A 23,107-nucleotide genomic window follows, 5' to 3' on the forward strand; every position below is an offset into this window, starting at 1 on the left:
TGTTAGTTGTTAATGGATGAAGGGAACTTACAAAGCTGTTTTATTTTTTAAGGAGCTCTTTGATCTGACTTTATCATTTATCAAGAAATGTCTGCTCTTGCAGTGGACTACTGCAGATTCAGTATCTAAGGTCTATCAATGGCATGGTGAATTTAAGGGGTTTTGTGATAGCTGGCATCCTAGGACAGGAGGGGTCATTCTAGTTGATATGCAATAAGAAGCTTTCTTGAATAGTTGGTAGCTACTGTAGCTATTTCAGGGCTTTATATGAGTGTATCTAGTTTTAGCGAGGATCCTAGCAGTGGCACTATGGATTACCAAAATTATGAGCAGGACACAATCTAAACTCCGTAATAGTATAATAAGAACAATAATAATTGGTGAATCTAGCCCAGATGTGATGAAAGCATGGATAAAGTTCATGGTGTCCTGTAGAGAGAGGAAACGTTAGTTGAGCATTATCAATTGAGATGGAGAAAGGACACTGACCACGTTTTATTTGTGTATCAAATGAAAGATAAGGATCAAAAGGCACACCTAGACTCTATTAAAAGCTATGTGAGGTTATTCTTTTGTGAGTCTATTTAGCTTGAATAGTTGGCAGAACAGAAGATAAGGCATGTTTTTATTTCATAAAAAAAGTCCTTTCACTACAGAAAACTTGTAAGTTTGTGGCTCTCCATTTCCATTATTCTGGATGTTCTTTTGTAGGATCTTTTCAGAGCAGAGTAGTATGTTGTACTGTATCTAAAAAGAATTCAGTACATACATTACCCCCGATTAGAATTTAGAACATGTTTGCTGTGTATCCAAGTACTTTGTGGATATCAGCATACTTCTCTTTGTTGTCTAGATGAGTAAATTGATAATCAATATAAATCCGTAAGACTTCCTCAAGCTCATTTACTTAAAATGTAGTTACTTGTTACATATATGTAATGATTACTCTTTTTAAATGGTACTGAATTTCATTTACCTTATATCTGCCTATTTCTGTTAAAAATAACATTGTGATTTTTGGTCCCCAGTGGTTCTCTCACTTCTAGGTCAAAACAAGAATTACCTTTCAGAAACCTGAGGACAAATTGATTTGAGAGGTAGCCATTGGCTTCTCACAGTCACATTCATTTACGCAGTACCATACTGGTTTCCATCTGCATTAGAGTAGTTTAAACCCCCACCGCCACCTTTATTCCTTCTTCTTACAGATTTTATACATTTCTCCATTCAGAAAAGTATGCACTGCAGCACTTAAAAGCTGTGAGATATTATTTAGTCCTACCACTAAACCCTCTGAATTTGTGTCAGTTCCTGTAACACTTGCTTCTTGCAGTTCTGGTTCCTGAATATTACTGCTATTTTAATGTAAAAAGCTACCAAGCCTTATCCTGTTTTGAAAAATATGTACCCATTAATAAAATATTCCTTTCCATCAACTGTCAAATTCTATTGCTTGATTCTTAAAAGCCGTTCAATACAGGCCATTCAGTGTTGCTATACTTGTGATGGCCTTTTTCATTTGTCCTGTTTCCACCCACTGTGCATCTCCCATGTTTTACCTTTAAATGATTTTCCCTTCCATCCACTCTGTGTTTTTAAATCACATTGTAGATTATTGTTGCAAGTAGTAGGGCTTTCCTATATATGAGGTTCATATATAGGCCACTCCTTCTTCATATACATAGCATCTATGGAAGAATTGATCTAGATGGCTGTGGCAGCAAAATATTTCTTCAGTAAACAGTATTGAGCCACGCAGTACGTTGCATTGAGGGAGACTTGATCACAGGAAATCTTGTAAAAAATGATGAGATCTCTTTTTGGATTCGTGTTTTCTTACTTCTCAAAAAGGAGTCTTTCATGACTTGAATAAGTTGTAGATTAAGCTTAGTATGTAATATGTTTGAAAGGAAAATGACTAAGAGATGTCTATACGTTTTGTAATTTCTACTGTAAAAATGCGGGATGGGATTTTCATGAGTGCAAAAAAAGGAGTTCTAGAAAAGAGATCACACTATTCTATTCGATTTTTCAAGTGTGTAAATTGGCTCCAGAAATGGTATGGGCCGGTTTTTCAACATAACAGTGACTCCAAACATCTGATAGACCAGATCAAAATTGCTTAAAATTTAAAGAATGATAAAAGGTTTTGGAATCTCAAAGGCATTTGACTTGTTAGGAATGAGCAGTATGAACAGTATGAAAAAGAAGGCTGGAAACACAGCCATGAATATGTTGCGGATGATTAGGATTGGCCAGAAACAGCAAGGATACAGCACTTGGTTGGTGTCTTCTGAGAAGGCTGATAACTTATGGACCGAATGAGCGAAAAAGCTTGCTCTCGTTTGTAACCTTTCCTATATTTTTATAATACATGTGAATCAAATTGTAATTCAAAAAGATTTTCCAACTTCCATGTGCAAGCATGCATAATTCTTTTATACATTTATTATTTATATATAAATAGCTGTGATTTTATCTATGTGTGTATAAAGCAGTGATTAGTTGTCTAAGCTATATGACTATCTCTATACAGTATATATGAAAAGGGGTAATTAATTGTGTAGATTCAGTCTCTCTCCATACGAGCAGCTGTCACTAAAAAAAAAGATGTATCTATAAATTGCAGTGTACATCTTTATCTAAAGACTCATATAATGATAATTGTAAGTATATTACCTATGTCATTAAGTTGACAGGGTATTATGCCACTGTGAAACGTGTTAATGCTTTATCTAGGAGACAAACAGCTTCTCCTATTGTTTTATTATGATATCTAGATGCTTAAAGCTATGTATTTGTGAATATTTGCCACTGTACCTAGCATTGTTATCTAGGTCTATTTTTAAACACACAGCTCCAGGGTGAGGTAAAAGCAAAGATAGTACTTATTAGTTACATTGCCTGCAGTGCTTAAGGATGTCTCTTCCCATGTGTATATACCTGCTTTTGCTGCAGTTGACTAATTATCCATGGCAAACAAATTCAATACTACATGTAAACCAGCTGTCTTTGTTGTTTAATTATACATTTACTTTAACTGCCAAAAAAGAAAACTGCACTATCACAGGGCAGATCCATTATTTTGTTACAAAGTCTCCTAGTTGAATGTAAATTAGATTAGTAAGCCTGAAGTTTTTTTAATTATTACAAAAACATTTCTTCCGTGAAAGTAACTGTTCCGATAAAAGGTCCACCAAGGTTTAGCAGCAGATGTATGTGTTTCAGACACAGCCAATTGCTGCTTGCTCCTGATGCTGTTTTATGTTTTTTTTCTTTTTTCCTAGGATCTCATGACCAGGGGAATAATCTGAAGCCGTATGTTCCTGCAGATGCTGCAGTTATATTCCCATCTCCGGCTACAGCAGCTAACGCACAGAAAGGAAGTCCAGACTGCCACAGAGCACTGCCGTCTTTGGCTTCAAAGGAACCCTGTGTCCTGAGTCCTCCCTCCCCGCTGAGACTCACCGAAGCGCCTGAGCACTCAGCAGATGACTCCTCCACCCATGCCATCTCTCTCACTTCCTGTGTAACCAAGGGGGCAAGTCCCTGGTCCCTGCCTGAGGACTGTGACCGGACCCCCTTCACGATCATGGAACCGGGTGGCATGTCATCACTGACTGGAGACTGCCTGATGCAGCAGAGCCGAACGTGCCTAGGCTGCTTCATTGAATCCAAAGACGGTGTGGACCCGGAGCCTGGTATCAGCCTGAAAATAGGCGATGTGAACCGAGAATATGACTCATGTTCTATTTCAGACATAGGAATCCAATGTATGAGCACAGGGGAGAGTGCAAGGTATGGAGATGAGCTGCTTTCTGATCAGCTGTTAAGCTTTCCCCTGCATAAGTCTAGGACAGCAGACAAAAGGGACATTGAGAAATCTGACAGCGATTCAGAAGACCCTACACAGAAAAACTATTATGAAGGATTGCTTCTGGACAAATGCAATGGTGAGGAAGCCCTGTTGTCTAATCCCAATCAAGACTGGGGCTATTTTGAGTCCTTTATTAGTGAGAGCAAAATGGAACTCCTTGACCTTTGCTCCAAAAATGAACTGTCGGTGAACCTGTTTTCCGAGGAGGATGTCGACAACTACATGTTTGATGACGATGACTCCACCCTTAGCAGTGATGTGTGTTCTTTAAAGATCCGCTACGAGTCCTTCCAGGATAATGTGAGGGAAAAAACCAATGCCCTCCAAGAGGAGACTCAGTTTAACTTTTTCCCAAGCGTCCTTGTGAACTGTACCAAAAAAGAGAATGGGGCCATTAAGAAGAATATGGACACTCTGCAGTTCAAAGCGGATGAGATTAGTCTTTGGGGGAACGAGGAGAAGGCAGAATTGAATAAACATGGCAGCACTGCAGATGGAATGCAATACATGACCCCGAAAAGGAACTATTTTTTCGACTCCAACAACTCAACTGAAGATTCAGGAGAATATAGTGATGATAGCTCCTGTACTGGCTCTTCTTACGACACCTTTCGGGACACTAAAGAATGCAACCGCTTTTTGTCCAGAGAAAATTCCAGCTCCTCCAGCCAGCTAAATTATGGACTGAGAGCAAAAAGAAAGGTAAGGTACAGCGAGGACTATCTGTATGATGTGGATTCCATTGAGAGTGAAAGGAATGCAGAGAAACGCGAGAAGCAGCCCTTTGGCCCGAAAGAAGAAGACGATGATGACTGGTGTCCAAAGAAAAGGCGGAAGTCTTCCCGCAAAGAGCCTCCAGTGATCATTAAATATATCATCATTAACAGGTTCAAGGGAGAGAAACACATGTTGGTGAAGCTTGGTAAAATTGATCCCACTCACACAACAGTTAACTTAAATGCTGACCTGCTGCACAAATACGAAAAAATGGCCCCTTTGAAGGGCTACTGGCAAAAAAAGCAACTTGACCGAAGGGAAACACGGATGCAGGGTGACATCAAACATCACTTCCATTTGAATGGCTCAAGCCGTTCCTTTAGCGCAAGTCTCCCCAAAAGGAAATATAAGATTGCAAACAGACTCAGGATTCAAAGAATTCAAACTGTGGAGCAATCACCAAACAAGCAGGGCCCTTCTTCGTCTGATCAGAAGCAGGAAGGCGGCACTAAAGACGACGCAGCCCTTGCAGGCATGCCATTAACAATAGCAGCCCCCAACCGTGCAAACAGATTAGACTCAAATGACATCACGCATGCTACCATGGTACACAGCAGATCACAAGAAAGGGAAGATAAGGGAATGGGAAGTAAAATTGTTAGGATAAGAAAATTTAAAAGTGAAGCCAGACTGAAGAGCAAAAGAATGAAAGCCATGCAGGAGGATTGCGAAAACATAACAAACGTATCAGGCATTTGCCCAGTTTTAGAAAATCAGGACTCTGTAGGCAGCATGAAGGATGCGACTATTGACTCTGCTACAAACAGCCCCCATTTATCTGAAAACCACACCACTGACGGTGTTGAAAAATCTACTTTTGTATCAGCCACCTGCTCTCCTGACAAACCCGCACCATCTGTGAACGTGTCTACAAGTGTACCAGTTGTCCCCGGAGGCTATCTGCAGACATTGCTAGATGCATCAGATTCATCAAGTAGCACTGGAATCTCTTATTTTTCTCCGCACCCCTCTGGGCAGTACTCCGTCGGTATTTCCCAGGCTGACAAGCAGTTCACTTCCTTGCAGCTTGCACAGAGCTGTGTTCTTTCTCCTCCCTCTGAATCTGAGCTACAACAGTCGCCCCAGAATTGCACAAACCAGATTGAGCCAAATTTCACTCATATGTGGCATGCGCAGCCTACTGCCAGCCAGCCACCATTTGCATCTGACATTGCAGAAACCCCTATAATGGCTAGCAGCTTTTCTGGCCCAGTACCTATGCCAATGGCAGACAACTTGCCGGTCTCAGGATACAGTCAGCTAAACTTGGACGGCAACAGACTACTGTATCAGAAGAATTATTTGCATGAGCAGGCCCTGCAGCCTGACACAGATTATCAACCGTGCCAGGTGCCATGTGGAGAGGGACATTTCCAGTTTCAGAGAGGCACTCTAAATACGGATAATGGCAGACTCATCAGTTTTGATTCAGTGGGTTCGTTGTCAGCAGCTTCAAGTAATTATAGTTCTCTAAGTTTAAAGTCCTGTGATAAGGATGGAGAAGATGAAATGAATGATAACTTCTTAGCCCACTGTAGCCCAAAACTAGTGATCCAGCAAAGTGTTGATGAAATCATTCCCTTGAAGGAATCAACAGACCTCCTGGATATCTCCAACTTCACTCCTGATAAATTCCGCCACTCTTCCTTGTCAGAGATGTCACCACCTGACACACCGAATTTGTCTCCGCAAGTAATAGGACCAGAAATCAAATCTGTGGGAAAAACAAAGGAATTCCAAGATTCAAATGAAGCTGTTTTAGGCAGCACACAGGAGATGAAGTGGAACTGTAATATCATTCAGCAGCAGGACCCTCACAGTGGTCCATTTGTAGTCAACAGTCATCAATTCCAGTTCCACACATTCAATGACGATGACACAGTGAGTCTGGTAGAGAAAACTCCCTCCCTGGATACATTCGACAAGCAGGTGAATAATAGTAGCAGTGGGCCAAAGGCTCCAAAGGCAAAAAAGAAAACAACTGCCAAGCAGAGTGCTGGTCAGAACGCTGGCCCAGACCAGAAGGGTACAAGGAAAGCAAAAACTCCAAAGGCCAGTAAAACAGAAAAGAGCAAAACCCCTAGGCAAAATTCACGGTCCTCCAAAAAAGGGAAAAATCCTTCAGAGAGTAAGAGTGGTAAAGGACAGGCAGGAGGTGCCAAACTGCCAGCAAAGTTTAGAAATAACTTGATTGCCTCAGCTCAGTCTCTGAAAGATACTGTTGTGGTACAAAACACTTCAAGCAGCGTCACTGGGCTGTCTGGTGACTGGCCTTTAGTTAAAGAGGCGAATGCCAGTTGGGCAGAAAGCACAATGGCACAGAATAGCAACCTCCTTGACGACGATCAGCGTGAGTTTGAAGAGCCCTCCAACATCCTGTCTAACATTGCCTCCGGGATGGCTGAGGTCCAGCGTTTCATGATGGCTTCGATCGAGCCGCTGTGGGGCCCTGCATCAGGGGTTTGCCAGCCTCCTGAATCAAACAGCCTAAAACTGAAAACTCTCAAAATACTGGCCGGAACACCGCCCGACTCCAAGAAGAAAGGAGGTGGCACTGGTTGCCTTGGCACTACAAAAAGCAGAAAGTCAGCCGCCAAGGGAGCCAGTAGTAAAAATCAGGCAAAGTTAAATTCATCCCACAGTGCATTCCCTCAAATTGCTTTGGACTGTAATGCAGGCCCTCCGAGGTGCTTGTTTGATAAGGGTGGCCCTAACCTAAATAATCCAGGCACTAATGGCCCAGCACACAAAAAGATGTACCGTCATAAATCAAGTGCAAAGTTCCCAAGGGATGAAAACAGTAAGGGGAAGCGAGGCGAGCGCGAACCGAATAAGGACTTATCAATGATGGCCTCTTTTGAAAAACTGAGGTAATATTTTGTAACCGTGGCTGCAGTGCATCCCTTCTCACTTTCCTCCTACCTTCTCAGCCCTGTCTCCCCTTATTTTTCCCTGTTGACTCGACACAAAAGTTGCATGGCAAAGACATTTCCCCCCGCCCCACCCCCCACACGTTTTTTTCTTTACTGGAGAGAAAATGAATAACTTGCATGAGAAATTCTTGTACTTGCAAACTACCTATTGAGTAATTGTTTCCAGCTTGACTGGTTTCTTTTTTAAAAAAAAAAACTACCATGGCTGCAATTCTCTGCTATGTTGCTGCTTCAGTTTTTTTTCTAATTATTATTTTGTTTTTTGTTCTATTCTTATAAGCCTTGACAAACAACTTTAATACCTGAGCCTTTTTGTGGAATGTTATTTTTTGTGAAACTTGCTGCCCCTTCCTGACAATATCACTCTCTTTGTCTCTGTCTATACATAGATAGCTCTATACAAATGCTTTAACTGAAAACATAAGCACCCTGTCTTTTGTATGCAGAATATGGACGCCTTCCATATCTCAGACTGCCTTTTTCAGCCTGACTCGTGTTATGCGGGAGAACTACAACTTCCTGTAGAGAATCATATCACCCCTGTTGATATATCTAAAGTCACCCTAGGAGTGTGGATAAATGGTCATGCATTTCTGCAGGGAGCCAGACGTCAGTTTTCTTAAAGCAAAAGCAAAAAGGGACTTTTTTGTATTTAATATACATTCAGTGACTTTTTCCTCTTTTTTTTGGAATGGCATTATTTGTTATTGTTTGTTGTCAAAAATGCTTTTTTGGGGGGGCTTTAATGAAATGGACTCCCTCTTTCTTAACAAGCCTGGAATACATTTTAAAATTGCTATTAAATTCTTTCCGAATTGCAATTTTTGTTAATGCCAGTTGTACAGAAAACATATGCACTATTTGCAAAAAAAAACAGAATTCATGTGCCAAACTATGAACAAGTGACTGTACAGACAATTTTATATCTATATGAACATTTCATGTTTTGTTTTGGGACTCTTAATGGAAAGAAAACATTCCAGAGATGCTATATTTTGGAACAATTCCCCGTTGAAAAGCACCTGCAGCCAACAGTAGGACAAAACCACTCATTTAACCAAAATCAAAAGACATTGTTTTTTATTTTACATTTGGCTGCCAAATTCAACTTACCTCAACATCACCCGGCATTGTGAAGCTCAATGTGAAGAATCCTGTTGAAAGCTCTTAAAAATAGTCCTCTATACAGAATGATGGAGCAGGATGAGTATGAAATGATTCTTGCTGGATGCTCCAGGACGTCTGTAATGCATCAGAGGGTAAGAATATGTACTGTGTTTTGTGTGTGAGTTTTGTTGTTATGTTATGCCGTATTGAATAAGAATACCACCTTAAGCTTATGGTTTTTATGTTACATTGTATTAGTTGTTTAACCCATTTTAAATGTTGTTTTAAGAATGTAATTGTCTTTCTATTTGGGCACACAAGTGCTCAAATGCAAATTGCTGTCATTGTATGTTAAAACTTAAATAGTTTATGACATTAGTACATAATTAAGTAAAGTGTCACTCAAAGATGTGTGCTCTTTTAAGGCTTCACAACAATTCAGATGTTTTCTGACAAGGCAAAGTGAAGGTGGGGTCTTCAGATGTCTGGAAAGTGTGATTGCCCTCAACAGCAAATACCTGAAACACCAGATTGTGGTGACACCTTTGAAAAAAATGACAATCCATTGTCAGAAAGCTGCTCTTCCTGGTGAGGTTCATGGTAGCCTGAAGTCTTTCCCAGGGTACAATGCCAGACTGAGAGACTGAGTTCCTTTAGAGTACCGAGTCAGACCTAGGCAGAATAGGTAGGAGGTAAGAGAAAACTGGAGTAAATGGAAAATCTTGTGAAAACACTAGGAGAATATGCTAACTTCAAAACGAATCCCAGGAATCAAACATACAAGCCAGAATCTGTAGAGCAACAGTGCCAACCACCATGCTGACCAGATAAATAAACAGCAAGTGCTGTTTTGAAAAAATTGAACTTTGATTTAAGGCAGAGAAATCTCTTGACTTACTGATACCTGTGATAAAATATGTAGCTGTGCACTGTGGGATAGTACTGTATAGGAGGTTCCAATTGATGTGACTTGGAACACTTCATCAACAAGATTTATGTGTGTGTTTATAGCCAACTGTGTGTGGCTAAAAAAGAAACTTCTATCTGTCATATTTTAAATATAAATTGTTGTGTTAAATGACCTCTAGTTTTCCCTCTAGTGAGAACATATTTACCCGAGTTCAGAATTTTCATTCAACTTCGTTTAACTAAAGCAACAAACCGCAAAACCGCAAAGAAGTTTTATTAGCCAGCAGCCATATCACCCTGCAACTCACAACTGGCAACCCACTGAAGCTAAGCAGGTGTGAGCCTGGTCAGTACCTGGATGGGAGACCTCCTGGGAAAAACTAAGGTTGCTGCTGGAAGAGGCGTTAGTGGGGCCAGCAGGGGGCGCTCACCCTGTGGCTCATGTGGGTCCTAATGCCCCAGTGTAGTGACAGGGACACTATACTGTAAACAGGCGCCGTCCTTCGGATGAGACGTAAAACCAAGGTCCTGACTCTCTGTGGTCATTAAAAAAACCCAGGGTGTTTCTCGAAAAGAGTAGGGGTGTAACCCCGGCATCCTGGCCAAATTTCCCCATCGGCCTTTGTCAATCATGGCCTCCTAACAATCCTCCTCTAAATATTGGCTTCATTACTCTGCACTGATAGCTGGTGTGTGGTGAGCGTTATACACTATATAAGTGTAAGCAATTATTATTATTATTATTATTATTATTATTAAATTATTCAATGTTTACTTCTGTAGTAGCTTGACGATTTCTTATAAAGATAGTATCTGTATTCATCGGTCCCATGATGCTTGGTATTAACCTTGTTTTTATAGAAAATTAGTACCAGTGCTCTGAATAATATAACATTGCTACAGTTGTTTATGTAGCATTTTTCTTGTCATAGTTGCATTGTTTGACTGTGACATGTTGAAGTCAAAATGGGTTTTAGAATGTTTGGGAAAGAGAATGGTGTGTATGTGTTGTATGAGTTGTTGTGTGTGCTAAGTGTGCTTCCAGAAAAACAAAGGAAAAAAAACTGGAGGCTGTAACTGACAAACACATGTATCAAGAGTTTTATCTTGTTTTCAGTGTGCGAATGATATGCTTACTGTATACTTCGGATATAGTCATCAGGCACCTCCTCGGTCGTCCTCAGGTGTCAGTGAAGTTCTCTGTCTATGGCCCCTGCTATTTCTGTTTGGCTCCATTACCTCTAGATTGACATATGCTATCCACCATCTCGAATCTACATCAATTTCTTCTCCGGACCTCTCCTCGCCTTTCACTTTATGCTTTATTTCTTTCAACATTTTCATTAAAAACATGAATTCCGCTCCTGTCACCAGATGTGGCTCTTTCTGTCTCATCCACTGCGCATGTGCTGGGGCTCAGGACAGAGGCCCCCCCTTGCCTGCAGGTCTCGCTCTCACTTTACCTGCTACACCCACATCCCCATCATTCCTCTCCAACAGCAGTCTTGTACCATACTGATCCTTCATCTCGGAAAACGAATTTGAAAAATTCTGGATTATGGCAAAATCGGTTTTGCATCATGACCACCACCTGTAGTCTTCAAAAGGTCTTTTGTTAGAAACCTCAGGACAAATATACTATTGCAGCTGAAAACAGCTATGGTCCAGCAGAATGTTCATGGAATACTGGAACTGAAAGGCAGTATGTACAGTACATAGCAAAATAGTATTACTGGTTTCTCTTTTCTCTTCCACCAGTCTGGGCACGCTCTCATTTCACTTAAAGACATAATAAAGTCAGCAGGTTACTGTACAGCTAGTTCAGAGCATCAGTGGTGACCACAACACATTTGTTTTATTTTTATTTCACTTAACTACAAGAAATTTAATAGTGGCATATAATTAAGGGAGCCACAGTAGTTTTTACTGCTAACCACATTCAAGCTTAACCTCTGCGAACTCTTTACATAAACATTTCACAGTAAGCATTTACATTCTCAAGACACATCACAGACTCATCTTCATTGCATATTTAAAACTCTTTTGCTTCTCATTTCTTTTCTTTATGCTTCAGACATATGGCTTCAACTCATCACCTAACCACCTTCCATGGAAGTAGTGCATATATCTTCTTTATTTACAACTTACAATGACAGGTCTCATGCTTAGGTATTCCATTGAGGATCCTCCAACATACCTTGCATATTTTAAGCATAGGCTTACTTTAGTTTGTCTGGTACATACAGTACCTCGCTTGGCAGTGGTGTAGCCAGGATTAAATATCTTAGGTGGGGGGGACACCTACTGGGGTGGCATTTTTAAATGATATTATTTGCCTTCTAAAATAGGATGTACTACTAAGAGGTGTATTACTATTCTTCTCTGCACCATTTACACTGGTAACTCCTGTTTTACATCGTGGGTGAGGAGGAACTGACGCACAAGCAGAATGGATTTGTGCAGAGCTTGTATTCACACCAGACACAACTTTAGAAATATGCCCAAACCCTGTTATTTCTAACCATATTTTGTCATATTTTGAGAGCATCTTAAAGAGCTTTTAAATAAATTACAATAAAAAATCATAATTCTCAATATAAGATACAATGGGGTGACAGTTTCTATTTTTTTGGGTTTCTTTAATGTCATGTAGTCTTGTCTTCTTTAAAAAAATAATGAGTTGTTGCATTAATAGAAAGAAACTTTGACTTTGACTTGACCTACAAACACAACACCAGTTATGATTATATATTGCACAATTAACTGTATAGTATGCATTTAAAGGCCTTTTCTGTGAAAATCCACTGGCGTGCCACTTGTGCACACACAAAAAATAGACTCAATAAATGCTTCAAGTGGGTTATGCCCGTGACTGGTGTGAAGAGAGAAATTGATTAATATGAGCGTTGGTTAGAAATGGTTAAAAGCACTGCTGATGCACAGTGTTTTTAACAAGTTTAAAACAACTGGATGTAGTGATTGTTGTCCTGGCTGACAAGGTTTCTCACAAACTTATCCAAATCATGTGCTTTCATTTGCTCTGATTTAATGCTGAGTACTGAGAGACTGCCCTACCTGTCATCTGCCATAATTGTGCGTAGATGCTTCTTCACCAGTTGAAGAGCTGTGCTCTCAAGTAGCACTACTCACTGGCAATTCTGCAAAAGTGAAAGAGCTGATGAAACACTTCTATGAACGGCTCTAAAAATCTTGTGAAGTGAACTGAAGGGGAGGGCTTTTCCATTCCTCCAGCCGTCTTTCTTCCCATAAATCTCTTACTTTGTTGCAACTCATGTTCCAGTTCCTCCACATCAGACTCATAAGTGCTGGCCAATGACAGCAGAGCTCCCTCTTCTACAAAGCTGCTGGTCAGTGCCTGTATTCATTTCATTATGTTACAATTTTATTTAGAGAGACACCCCTGCATCTCACCAAACATGATATTAAGTACAGCACAGTGTATTCCTACATGCATGTGATGACACTATCTTGTAATTTACAGCTTGTCTTTTTTGATCTCCTCTGAAAACTTTCAGTTGTACTGACATTGCACTGTTCTGCACTATAAATGATCTCATTCCAAAACTTATCAAATGCTGATTCAATACAGTTTTCACAAAAAAATGCTGAAGAGCTTCAAAAAGCTCAATTGATTTGGTAAGGTTCATATTTCGTGACTGGAGTATTTCTGAATGAACTTTCTTGAATAATGCAAGAAGCCCTGTAAATCTCAGGTCAATTTGAAAAAGTAAAACCCTAGCTTCTACAGCTCTATCAGAACTGTTTTCATCACAAATTGTCTCCTGCACCCTAATGACAGCTGACAACCTTAAGGTTTCTGCAGGCTAAATACCCGCAGGCCCTACCTTGTGTACTTAGCCTTTGGAACTGCCTTGGCATGCCTCCAAACATTTCATGTTGCACTTCAAGCCACTTATGTTGAACATAACAGCCAGACATTCAGTTTCTCCAGTAAGGAGAACAAACATGCAACCTATGGCACAGATTTCACAAACTCAACAAGTACCCAGCTTTAGACAATATCCATTACAATTGACTTTAATTGCAGGTTTGGCTACTGCTTTGACTCTCATTTCCAAACCAGAATGTTTTCTACTCCAAAAGGATGTTCCATCATACCCTTGCCAGCAGCCATAGTGAGGGGGACACTATACTGTAAAAAGGCACTGTCCTTCGGATGAGATGTAAAACCGAGTTCCTGACTCTCTGTGGTCATTAATAATAATCCCAGGGAGTTTCTCGAGAAAAGTAGGGGTGTTACCCCAGCGTCCTGGCCAAATTTCCCATTGAACTTTACCAATCATGGCCTCCTAAGAATCTGCATTTGTGAATTGGCTTCATCATTCACTGATAGCTCGTGCGTGGTGAGCGTACTGGCGCACAATGGCTTCTGTCGCATCATCCAGCTGGATGCTGCACATTGGTGGTGGTGGACGGGAGTCCCCATTACCTGGAAAGTGCTTTGAGTGGAGTGTCCAGGAAAGTGTTATATAAGTGTAAGGATCCTGGATCCTTGACCAACAACTTATTCTTTGTAGTCCAACTCATATCCTTCTAAACAGCCAGGTCAATCCTGCAGCATCTAAATGGTCTGCCATTTGGATTTTTAGGAAGCCTTCACGTATTCCATCATTACAGTAATTTGAAGAACATGAGACATTTCTTCCTTTTTCTTGTTTCATCCACTGTCACAGCAAAGTGTTCATTCTCTTTAACCCCACTTACAACCTCTTTTCTCAATGTTTCTGCTAAACATGGCAGAATATAATTTTGAAATGCACTAATTGACTTATCAAAGTCTGGGTCTGGGTCATTTTTTTTTCTGGGTTTACCAACTAGTTGCAAAAGTTCTAAAAAATGTCTTCCGTTCTGACTGTTCTGACTCATTGTGACCTTTCTGAGCTGTATTCTGAGTTGCAGTTAAAAGCACGACTTCATCTACAGCTTTGATGCACCGATGATTCTCAAAGATCATTTTCCTGTGGCTGTCATCTGTTAGGTCTAACACTGATGTGTTGCTCTTATACTCTCTCAAAGCGAACATTGCGTTTATGTGGTATTCAAATGTGGAATGCAAGCAAAATCCCCCATCTTTAAGCATAAGTTTTCTTCCAATTTGTGTATCCACACAATGATGCAAACACAGAGGCTGGGATATAGGAAAGGCAAAATGTCTGCATGCAAAGCAGTATGTGGCATTTTTGGACTGTGAGTATTCAAGCCATGTATGTCGGGTATCATGCTTGATTGAAGTTCCTCTTTTTTCCTCCCTGGGGTGTTTTTGGATTTATTCTGTGGCTGCACTGGTCCCTCAATATGTTTTTTGCAAATATCTTCAACAGACGGATACAATTACAATGATTTAATTAATAATTCTTCTTCTTTTTAAACATATGGACATTTCCCATTATGTTCTTGTTCTTTATGTTTTAACATCAAGCCTTAATATCATATCGCATTCTATTTCAATTTGTCCTTGTACTGTTTTTTCAAGATGACAGAGACAGATGTCAATTAAACAATTACTAACAGTTACATTTTTCAGCTACACAAAGAATTAGCCTACCACGTGGTCCAGGTGTTGCTGCTGCTGGCTGATATGCTGACTTCTTTCTTTAGTTGCTTCATCAGTTTGTTATGATCTTTATCAAGAGTACGTTTATTTGCTAATGTTATATGAACGTTTCACTGAACAAAGCTGTTAGACATGTACAGCAGGATAATCATTGCAAAGGTTTGACGTAACTCTAGCTTAACCTAAACAGTTTGCTATTACTTCATTCCCAATACATCTAGGGACAGTGTTATTTTATATATTGTGATGTCCTGGGGTATGGACAAGTAGCGAAACTGGATCAGTCGAGACAGGATTTCCACAACACAGGTTTTTTTTTTTAGTTAAAGGAGTTTATTCATCTTTTAGGGGCTTTTCAGTTTCAGTTTAGTTTTTCTTGTGTTCGGCTTTCTCACCCTCAGTCTTCCTTCCTGGGTGGAAGTCCTCCAATTCCATGGCTTCTGTTTGAATTAGGGAGAAGAATAAAATATGTTCATGCTCCGTGCTTCTGAGTTGTACCACGCTTCCCAGTCATCCGTCATAACTGACATTTACCACGCCCCCTTACCTTCTACCAACAGGATTTGTACGTGGCATAACCTGTAACAGCTGAGCCTCGTTTCCATCTCAGATGTTTCATTGCCATGCTCCAATTGGAGGTCGGCATCTTCGTATGGTTGTACATGTCGCAAAATTCCAGAAGGTGGAGATAGCACCCCTCTATGATTACGCCTCCCGGGACATCACAATATATGAAATATATCTGGTTGGTCTCGACACTGTGCATTACCTTTCTCTTTGGTGCAAAAAAAGGAACCTGTACTGGTGTATTAATTTTTACTTTTTTTGCAAATTCTTACATACTATATTTTGAAATTTTTTGCATACATTATAAATTATAATATAGTTAGGCTCAAATTACATAGAACTTATGTCAGTGAGTCACTAGTAATAATTGGTAATAGACATCATATTTTCTATTTTACTTTTTGTAAAAATGTGTCTACCAAAATGTGAGTGTAATTTAAAATTACAGAACTGTCAGGATTGTCACTGTTATGGTTCACCCATGGTCTCCATTGGCGTCTTTACTATGCAAAGCAGACTAAAGCACAATGAGTACAACTATCAAAATCAAGCATCTCGATAGCATTGCAGATTTATCAATATCTATTAATTCCTGATGTAAAACTTTACCTTCTCACTGTCTCTTGCCAACTGATCTGACATCTGCCCCTTCGCTCAAGCTGTGATGTCATCACGTCTCCGAGCTAAAATCTTGCACGGCTTTCACTTAGTTATATGGGAACAAGCTACAGCATTCTGGTGCATGTTTTTTTACATCAACGGTTTACAATATAGGCTACATGTACACTCTAAAAAAATATTCAAGACATGTCATAATTGTTTCTTACAATTATGTTTTAAATTTACATTATTTACAATTTACATTTTCATTTTTTGGTAGATTTAAAACAATATGGAATTTTATGTAATGCCGAAAATCCAGAAACCAGAATATCCTATAAGCACTCTATTGGGTTCATATCTCGGAGAACGGAGAAGGCCCACATGTGCTGTATGAGTGGAGACATTGTTATCCTGGAAGACACTCCTCCTGGGAGGAAAGAAATGCTGTAACGTGGAGTAAAGATGATCACTCCATGCCATTAAATAAAGATTAGTATTGACCTTGCCTTCTAAGAGAATTAGTACACTTACAGTATGCCATGCCAGGAAAATGTACCCCAAACATGGAACTACCAGAACCCATCACTGTTAGAAACAAGCACTCAGGGCTGTAGAGTTCTTTAATTTGGAACCAAATGTACTCATCCATTTGTCGAGAACATGGTGAAGAAGGATTCATATGACCGTATCATATCTCTCGAATGCTTGAAAGAACATTGCCTGTGTTTTTTGCACCACTGTACTCACAAATCCGCATTGCATATTGCCAGGCGTGATGAGCAAACCCGACTATGGTATCCCGCACTATAAGTTCTCTGCAGTTTTGATGACTTGCTGCTCCTGCCCCAGGTTTCGATTTGCAGTCAATTCATCACTGTTGCAAATGTTAGTTCATGGATGTCACAATCCTGGCGTATGCGCCAACTGTTGAATTTTGCCGATTTTGTCTTTCCCTCGAAGTTCCTTGCTTATATCACCTTAGACACTGTTGCACATGAAACATCAACCAGTTGAACTGCCTTAGTCACTGAAGCTCCTGCCAAATGCACCCCAACAATCCCCACTCTTTCAAAGTCATAGAGATCTCCTCTTGTAGCTATTCTAGCCTTTATTATAGACAAACATTTTTATGCATCACTCTTACTCTTACAGTGCTGGAATGGTATTTACTTAATTCATGATCCACACCTGTGTGGAATCCTTTGCTTTCAATAAACTTGGGGTCCCTCATTTACCCAGGTGTTTCCATTTTTTGTCCTCTACCTGTCTGTAACAGACAGTACACGCAGAGAGGCACCTGAAGGATAAAATATATAATGGAAATTTGCTGATCTTTTGGTGATTTGCTGTTCTTCACTTCTTCATGGTCCTCTTCTACTTCTGTGACAGAGTACCATCTCCAGCTTTCCCCTGATCTATCATGAATTTAAGAAAAGTATTTTTTTCAATGGTCTTTACTATTATTACATGCTGAGGCTTACACTAAATTTAGTACCTATGGTGAATACTGTTTGCATGTTGCACATCTCCTTGGGTGGTATTTTGTAATGGCAATGTGTTATGCATTCACAAACATGAACATTATTAATTATATAGTATGTAAATTACTCAAACATGGAACCACAGTAATTGTTCTCCGTGCCATGTTGCACATGATATGCTAGCGTAAAATGCTACTGTTGATGAATACTGAAGGTGTCCTCAACTTGTGTTAAGATCATGTACGATGTGCAGAACACAACATTGTTTAGTGAATGAGAACTATTGTGTATGGGAGAAAATGTAGAAAAGAGTTAAGATTGATCCTTTCAACATAAAGAAGAACTGAATGATGTTATTTCAATGTTTCTGTCATCACATCACAAGTATAACACTATTTTTAATAATTATTGAATACATATATGCTTACTTCTAAAAGAAATGTATAATATTTACAAATGCAATTTCCGAGTGCTCTCTCCACAAACACATGAAAATACCAAGGGAGATTATGTTCTGCAGCTGCCTGTTATATAGTGTGGTGGAGTATTGCACACTGCAGTCAAGACTGTCAGTCATGCCAGGTATGTCTGATAAAGTCAACACTATCCCTGATGTGTTCCAACATTCTGATAGTTGAGGTTGGCAGAAAATGATCATGCAAATTAAAGCAGACAACTGTATGACCTTGCTGTGGTTGGCAGTTTCTGCAAAGGTCTATAATACTCATTTATTAATGATGATGGACCATTTTAAGAACTGTATAATAACTAACTCCAAAATCTTCAGCTATCTGTATAGGGTTTATGATGGCTTCTGTTCTTCACAAGGTTTATTCACATTCATTGAAACCGAGAGACAAAACAATGTACAGATATTAATTCTTAAACAGTGATCAAACTATGTGATCTATGTACGTGGGTCCTTAATTTTCTATGTCACTCAATGGTACACATGAAAATTATAGGTAACATGTATCTCCACCTTCTTCCAGCTCAAATTTCAGATGTTCACACATGCCTAGTAGATTTTACACATTAATCAACAAAGAGAATAGGCAAAAAAAAAGATGCAAATAGAAAAAATGTTATCGATTTATAGGAATTGGTTCTGTAATTATGAAATAATTTCACAATGATTACAAAATACAATAACCGAATAGTAAACTCTAAGCTACAGTATAAGCTTGAGTTATCTGTCAGCCGTGAAGAGGAGGTAAATACCACTCTTATAGATACCACATTGGCTGGTGCACTCTTCTGTGCAGAGAAGTGATTTTAAAATTGAACTTATAAGGTAACAACATATCAGAGCATTTTCTTTTTGCTCCATTTTTTTTTCTTTCAGGTAACATCCAGATAATCTTCCAAAAGTATTTTGAAATAAAATAAAATGCTTTTCACAACCATTTTCCAAAGCTTTATTGTGTATTTATGTAGCAAATTTCTGTTTTAAATGCTTAAATGCTTTAATGCTTAGACACAATGGCACAGATGTTTCTCTAGAGAAAGAATCTTTCAAATTCACTCTGTGTGAATTTTTATGGACTCAGCCTAGTTATGCCTGCTCAGTTACCATCTAATGTGTAATCTTTTAAGTGTTTTATGAATCCGTTACTTAACATAAATGTAAAATGAAGAAAAAATAATATTGGAAGTTAACAAGTCATTTAGTGATAGTTGGTCATAATATATTTTTGTGTAAAAGGGATTAAGTAATCCTGAAAAATATCCTATAACAGTTTTTATACTGATGTACAAATTTGATGAATTCTTTATAATTATTAGGGCTTCTAACTATGGACTATGTTCTCTTAACTCCCACACCACTGGAAACCATTGTGATCTGTAAATTCTGAATGTTTCCAAATCTATTGATCATTTCATTTCTTAGATCCTAAATACAGTACACCTCCAAATATTACTTAAGTAGTACAAGCTGACTAAGTCGAGCATGTATTCATGTACACTGCCTATTTAAGAACACATACTTGTATCCATTAAGTCTTACAGTTGCACATACCTTTGAATGTTATATACACACATACCGGAATGTTACATACCAGGTATTTTTTTATACTTCTCTTGTTTTTGTGATATTACATTATGTTGGGTTATTATTTCAAATGGATAATGCTAAAATACTACTAAAAATAATTACTTTTTTCAATTAGTCTGTACTTTTCCAACAATCTTTTTTTTAATTTTGATGACAGGACAATATGAACTTGGTTTCCAAATGAAAATAGACCGATTAACAACTGGATAAGAGAAATGACGTCTGACCACCTTGTCACAGTTTTAGTAGTAGCAAAATGTCATCTAGTCATTTCTCTTTCTATAAGCAGAATTATCTCTTTCTTCAGTCAACTCTTCTGAAATACATTTTTCGATGCAGTTAGAACATGTCTGAAAGTTAATAGAAATTTGAGAATTGACGTTGAGGAGCAAGAATACTTAGAAGCGCTCTTATTATAGTGCCGTGAATCTGAAGATACTATCTGTTCATTTTCTAACCACTTTATCCAGGGTTGCAGGGGAGCAGGAGCCTATCCCAGCCAGAAACGGACACAAGGCAGTATACACCCTGGATAGTATGCCAGTCCATTGCAGGGCACACACAGTCACAGACACACCAGGGCAAATTTCACTGAAGCTAATGAATTTACTTGTATGTCTTTGGACTGTGACTGGAAAGTACCGGGAAGAAACCCTTACAAAAACAATGAAAAGCAAACACCACACAGATGGCACCCCAGAAATTGAACCCAGAGCCCTAGTGCTGTGAGGCAGCAATGCTACCAGCTACACCACCATACCTCCTGCTCTTGAATCTAGCTATGTCCTAAACATATCCAAGAGAAATCCCAAGAGGAATCTTTAAAATTAGGTATAGTCTGGTACTTCAGGTTTTGGAGTGCTGTAAGGTCTGCAACTGAACAACTGGCTGCATGTTTCAAATGGAATTAACTATAATTGGATAAATTTGTTCTAAGTAGTTTGACGGGAGTAAAACAGGGAGTTTCATCCCTCTGCCTTAATACTTTCTGGGTATGTGTGACTTTTTATTCTAAATTGTTCCTTCCTCGGTGACCTTGCGATCGACTGGCATCCTGTCCAGGATGAGACAGGTCTCTTGCTCTCAGTTGCACTTATGTTTCCAAAATTGTCTTTAAATTACCATGCCCCCACCTGGAGAAGCAGATTCCTTTTAATGGATGGATGGTAATGATGTTCTTGGAAAAAAAATAAGTGAATGTGAGGGAATATAATTATTTTTGTAATGAAAATCTTACCATGTAGCCTAGCCAGTAAAAAAGATTATGCATCATATCTGTTTCATTTAATTTAGAAGCTTAAGTATATTCCCTTTACAAGTCTGCTGAAAATTAGAGAAAATCTTACCATCTAGATAAGTAGAACCTTAGGTTTGCAACTGTAAAGGTATATCGAGTATAAGAGAAGTTCACCCAATATCCTCTTTATAGCAATGCAATCTGAAGATTTAAGGAAGTATTTTGACCAAATTATTTTATATCCAGAGAGTGCACCAAAGTAAACAAATTGGTTTAAGACAGGGGGAGCTGAACTAGAAATATGAGAAAAAACAGGAAAATAATAAAAATAATAAACTTAATTTTATATAGCACCTTTAAAGGTGGCTTTTCAAAGTGCTTTACAGAATGACAACAACAATAAATAAAAAGAATACACAAGATAAAACACAATTATAATATATAGAAGAGACCATGGATGGTGGTACTAAGAAAAGCAGAGGGGTGAAGAATGGAACCAGTTAAGTAAAGGCTTTTCTAAAGAAGAGGGTTTTGAGTCTGGATTTGAAGGAGTTTAGAGAAGGTGACTCCGATATCCTTGGGGAGAGAGTTCCAGAGCTTGGGGGTATAACAGGAGAAGGCCCTTTCACCCATACAATGTAGATGGGCCGGGCTTGGGGGACAGTAAGGAGAGCATAATTAGAAGAGCAAAGGTTGCGAGGTGGGGAGTAGGGCAAAAATAGTTCAGACAGGTACTGAAGTGCCAAGCCATGCAGAGCCTTATAGGTGAGCATGAGGATTTTAAAGTCCACACAAAATTTGACCGGAAGCCAGTGCAAAGACTCCAGGATTGGAGTAATGTGATCATTTGCACTAGACCTGGTCAGGATTCTGGCTGCTGAATTTTCCATTTAGAAAGATGGCCACTTAGAAATGTCTGAATTTAATAATGATAATGGCCTGTCGTTTTGGAAATTATGAAAATAATTAAATTATTCATTGTTAAATAATTTAAATGGCTCTTTGCCTTTTCTAAGAAACAAAACTAGAGCTGATTTTCCGTAAGTTTGAAGGCCAGTTGCAAGATGACATAACAGTTGCAATCCTTTCCTCCAACTTGCTGAAGGCAAGACTGACTAGTCTCACCCTGGATTGATCCCCAGAGTGGTGCAGACCTCTTTAACACCAGAAAACAGATTGGTTTACAGAGAGTCTCTGAACTGAATCACTCGTGAGTAGAGCTGTGCAACATAGAGCCATATTAGTTGTTCTGACAGGTTATCATAGGAAAGTGTGGTGTCTGCATTTGTGGCTTGTGAGGTAAACAAGTACCCAGATCCATTACTGATGAATCATGCTTATCTCAGGCTTGCAAACACAAATAGCCCTAAACTTATACTTGTGTCATATTCATCTGTCATGTTTATTTTTGTAATAGTTACCTTTGTCAGGGTTATCTGCACTTCATAATGGGCTCATTAATGGGAAAAAGTGTGCCTAGATCCTGGTTAATGCCATGCGGCATTATATGTTCTAAGGGAGCTTACAAACCATACAAAGTTGCTTACATATAAATTTAAGGCGCTCTCCTGCTTTCTAGACATGGCTCTCTCAAAATTATCAATCTAGATTAAATTGCTTTAGGATTAGAATACTTGCACTTCAGACTTTCCAGCATCCTTGTTGGAGTTTTGGTGGCCCATTCCTAGCATGTAAATGAGTCTCTGTCCTTTCAGGCATATAATTGAAGATGGTGCCTGAAAAAGAAGGATGTGCTTAACCTCTGAATAGCAGAACTATCTTGTTGCTGGAATCATAGCTGGCTACCACAGTCTGTAAGAGGTTAGAGTAAGTGCCACAAGGTTGTCTGAAGTGCTTCATAGGAGAGGCTGTGATTTGCATATTTATATGTAAAGCAAAACTGAACCTCAGAATCTTAAATACCATAAAAGAATATCCTTAAACAGGCTTTATTGTGATGATTT

General features: G+C 39.1%; 1 protein-coding gene across 6 annotated transcripts in view; it reads left to right on the plus strand.

Moving 5' to 3' along the window:
- Positions 1-23,107, plus strand: part of nexmifb (neurite extension and migration factor b) — a 169,997-nt gene that overhangs the window by 141,121 nt on the left and 5,769 nt on the right. For all 6 annotated transcript variants that reach the window (XM_069193435.1, XM_015351071.2, XM_069193434.1 and 3 more), the window contains 2 exons: positions 3,288-7,524; positions 8,034-8,846. In XM_069193435.1, the coding sequence (XP_069049536.1) occupies positions 3,288-7,524; positions 8,034-8,112 (4,316 nt within the window). In that variant the 3' untranslated portion in view covers positions 8,113-8,846. The remainder of the gene's footprint in view (positions 1-3,287; positions 7,525-8,033; positions 8,847-23,107) is intronic.

Source organism: Lepisosteus oculatus, chromosome 8 (assembly GCF_040954835.1).
Source record: "Lepisosteus oculatus isolate fLepOcu1 chromosome 8, fLepOcu1.hap2, whole genome shotgun sequence".
Classification (NCBI taxonomy): domain Eukaryota; kingdom Metazoa; phylum Chordata; class Actinopteri; order Semionotiformes; family Lepisosteidae; genus Lepisosteus; species Lepisosteus oculatus.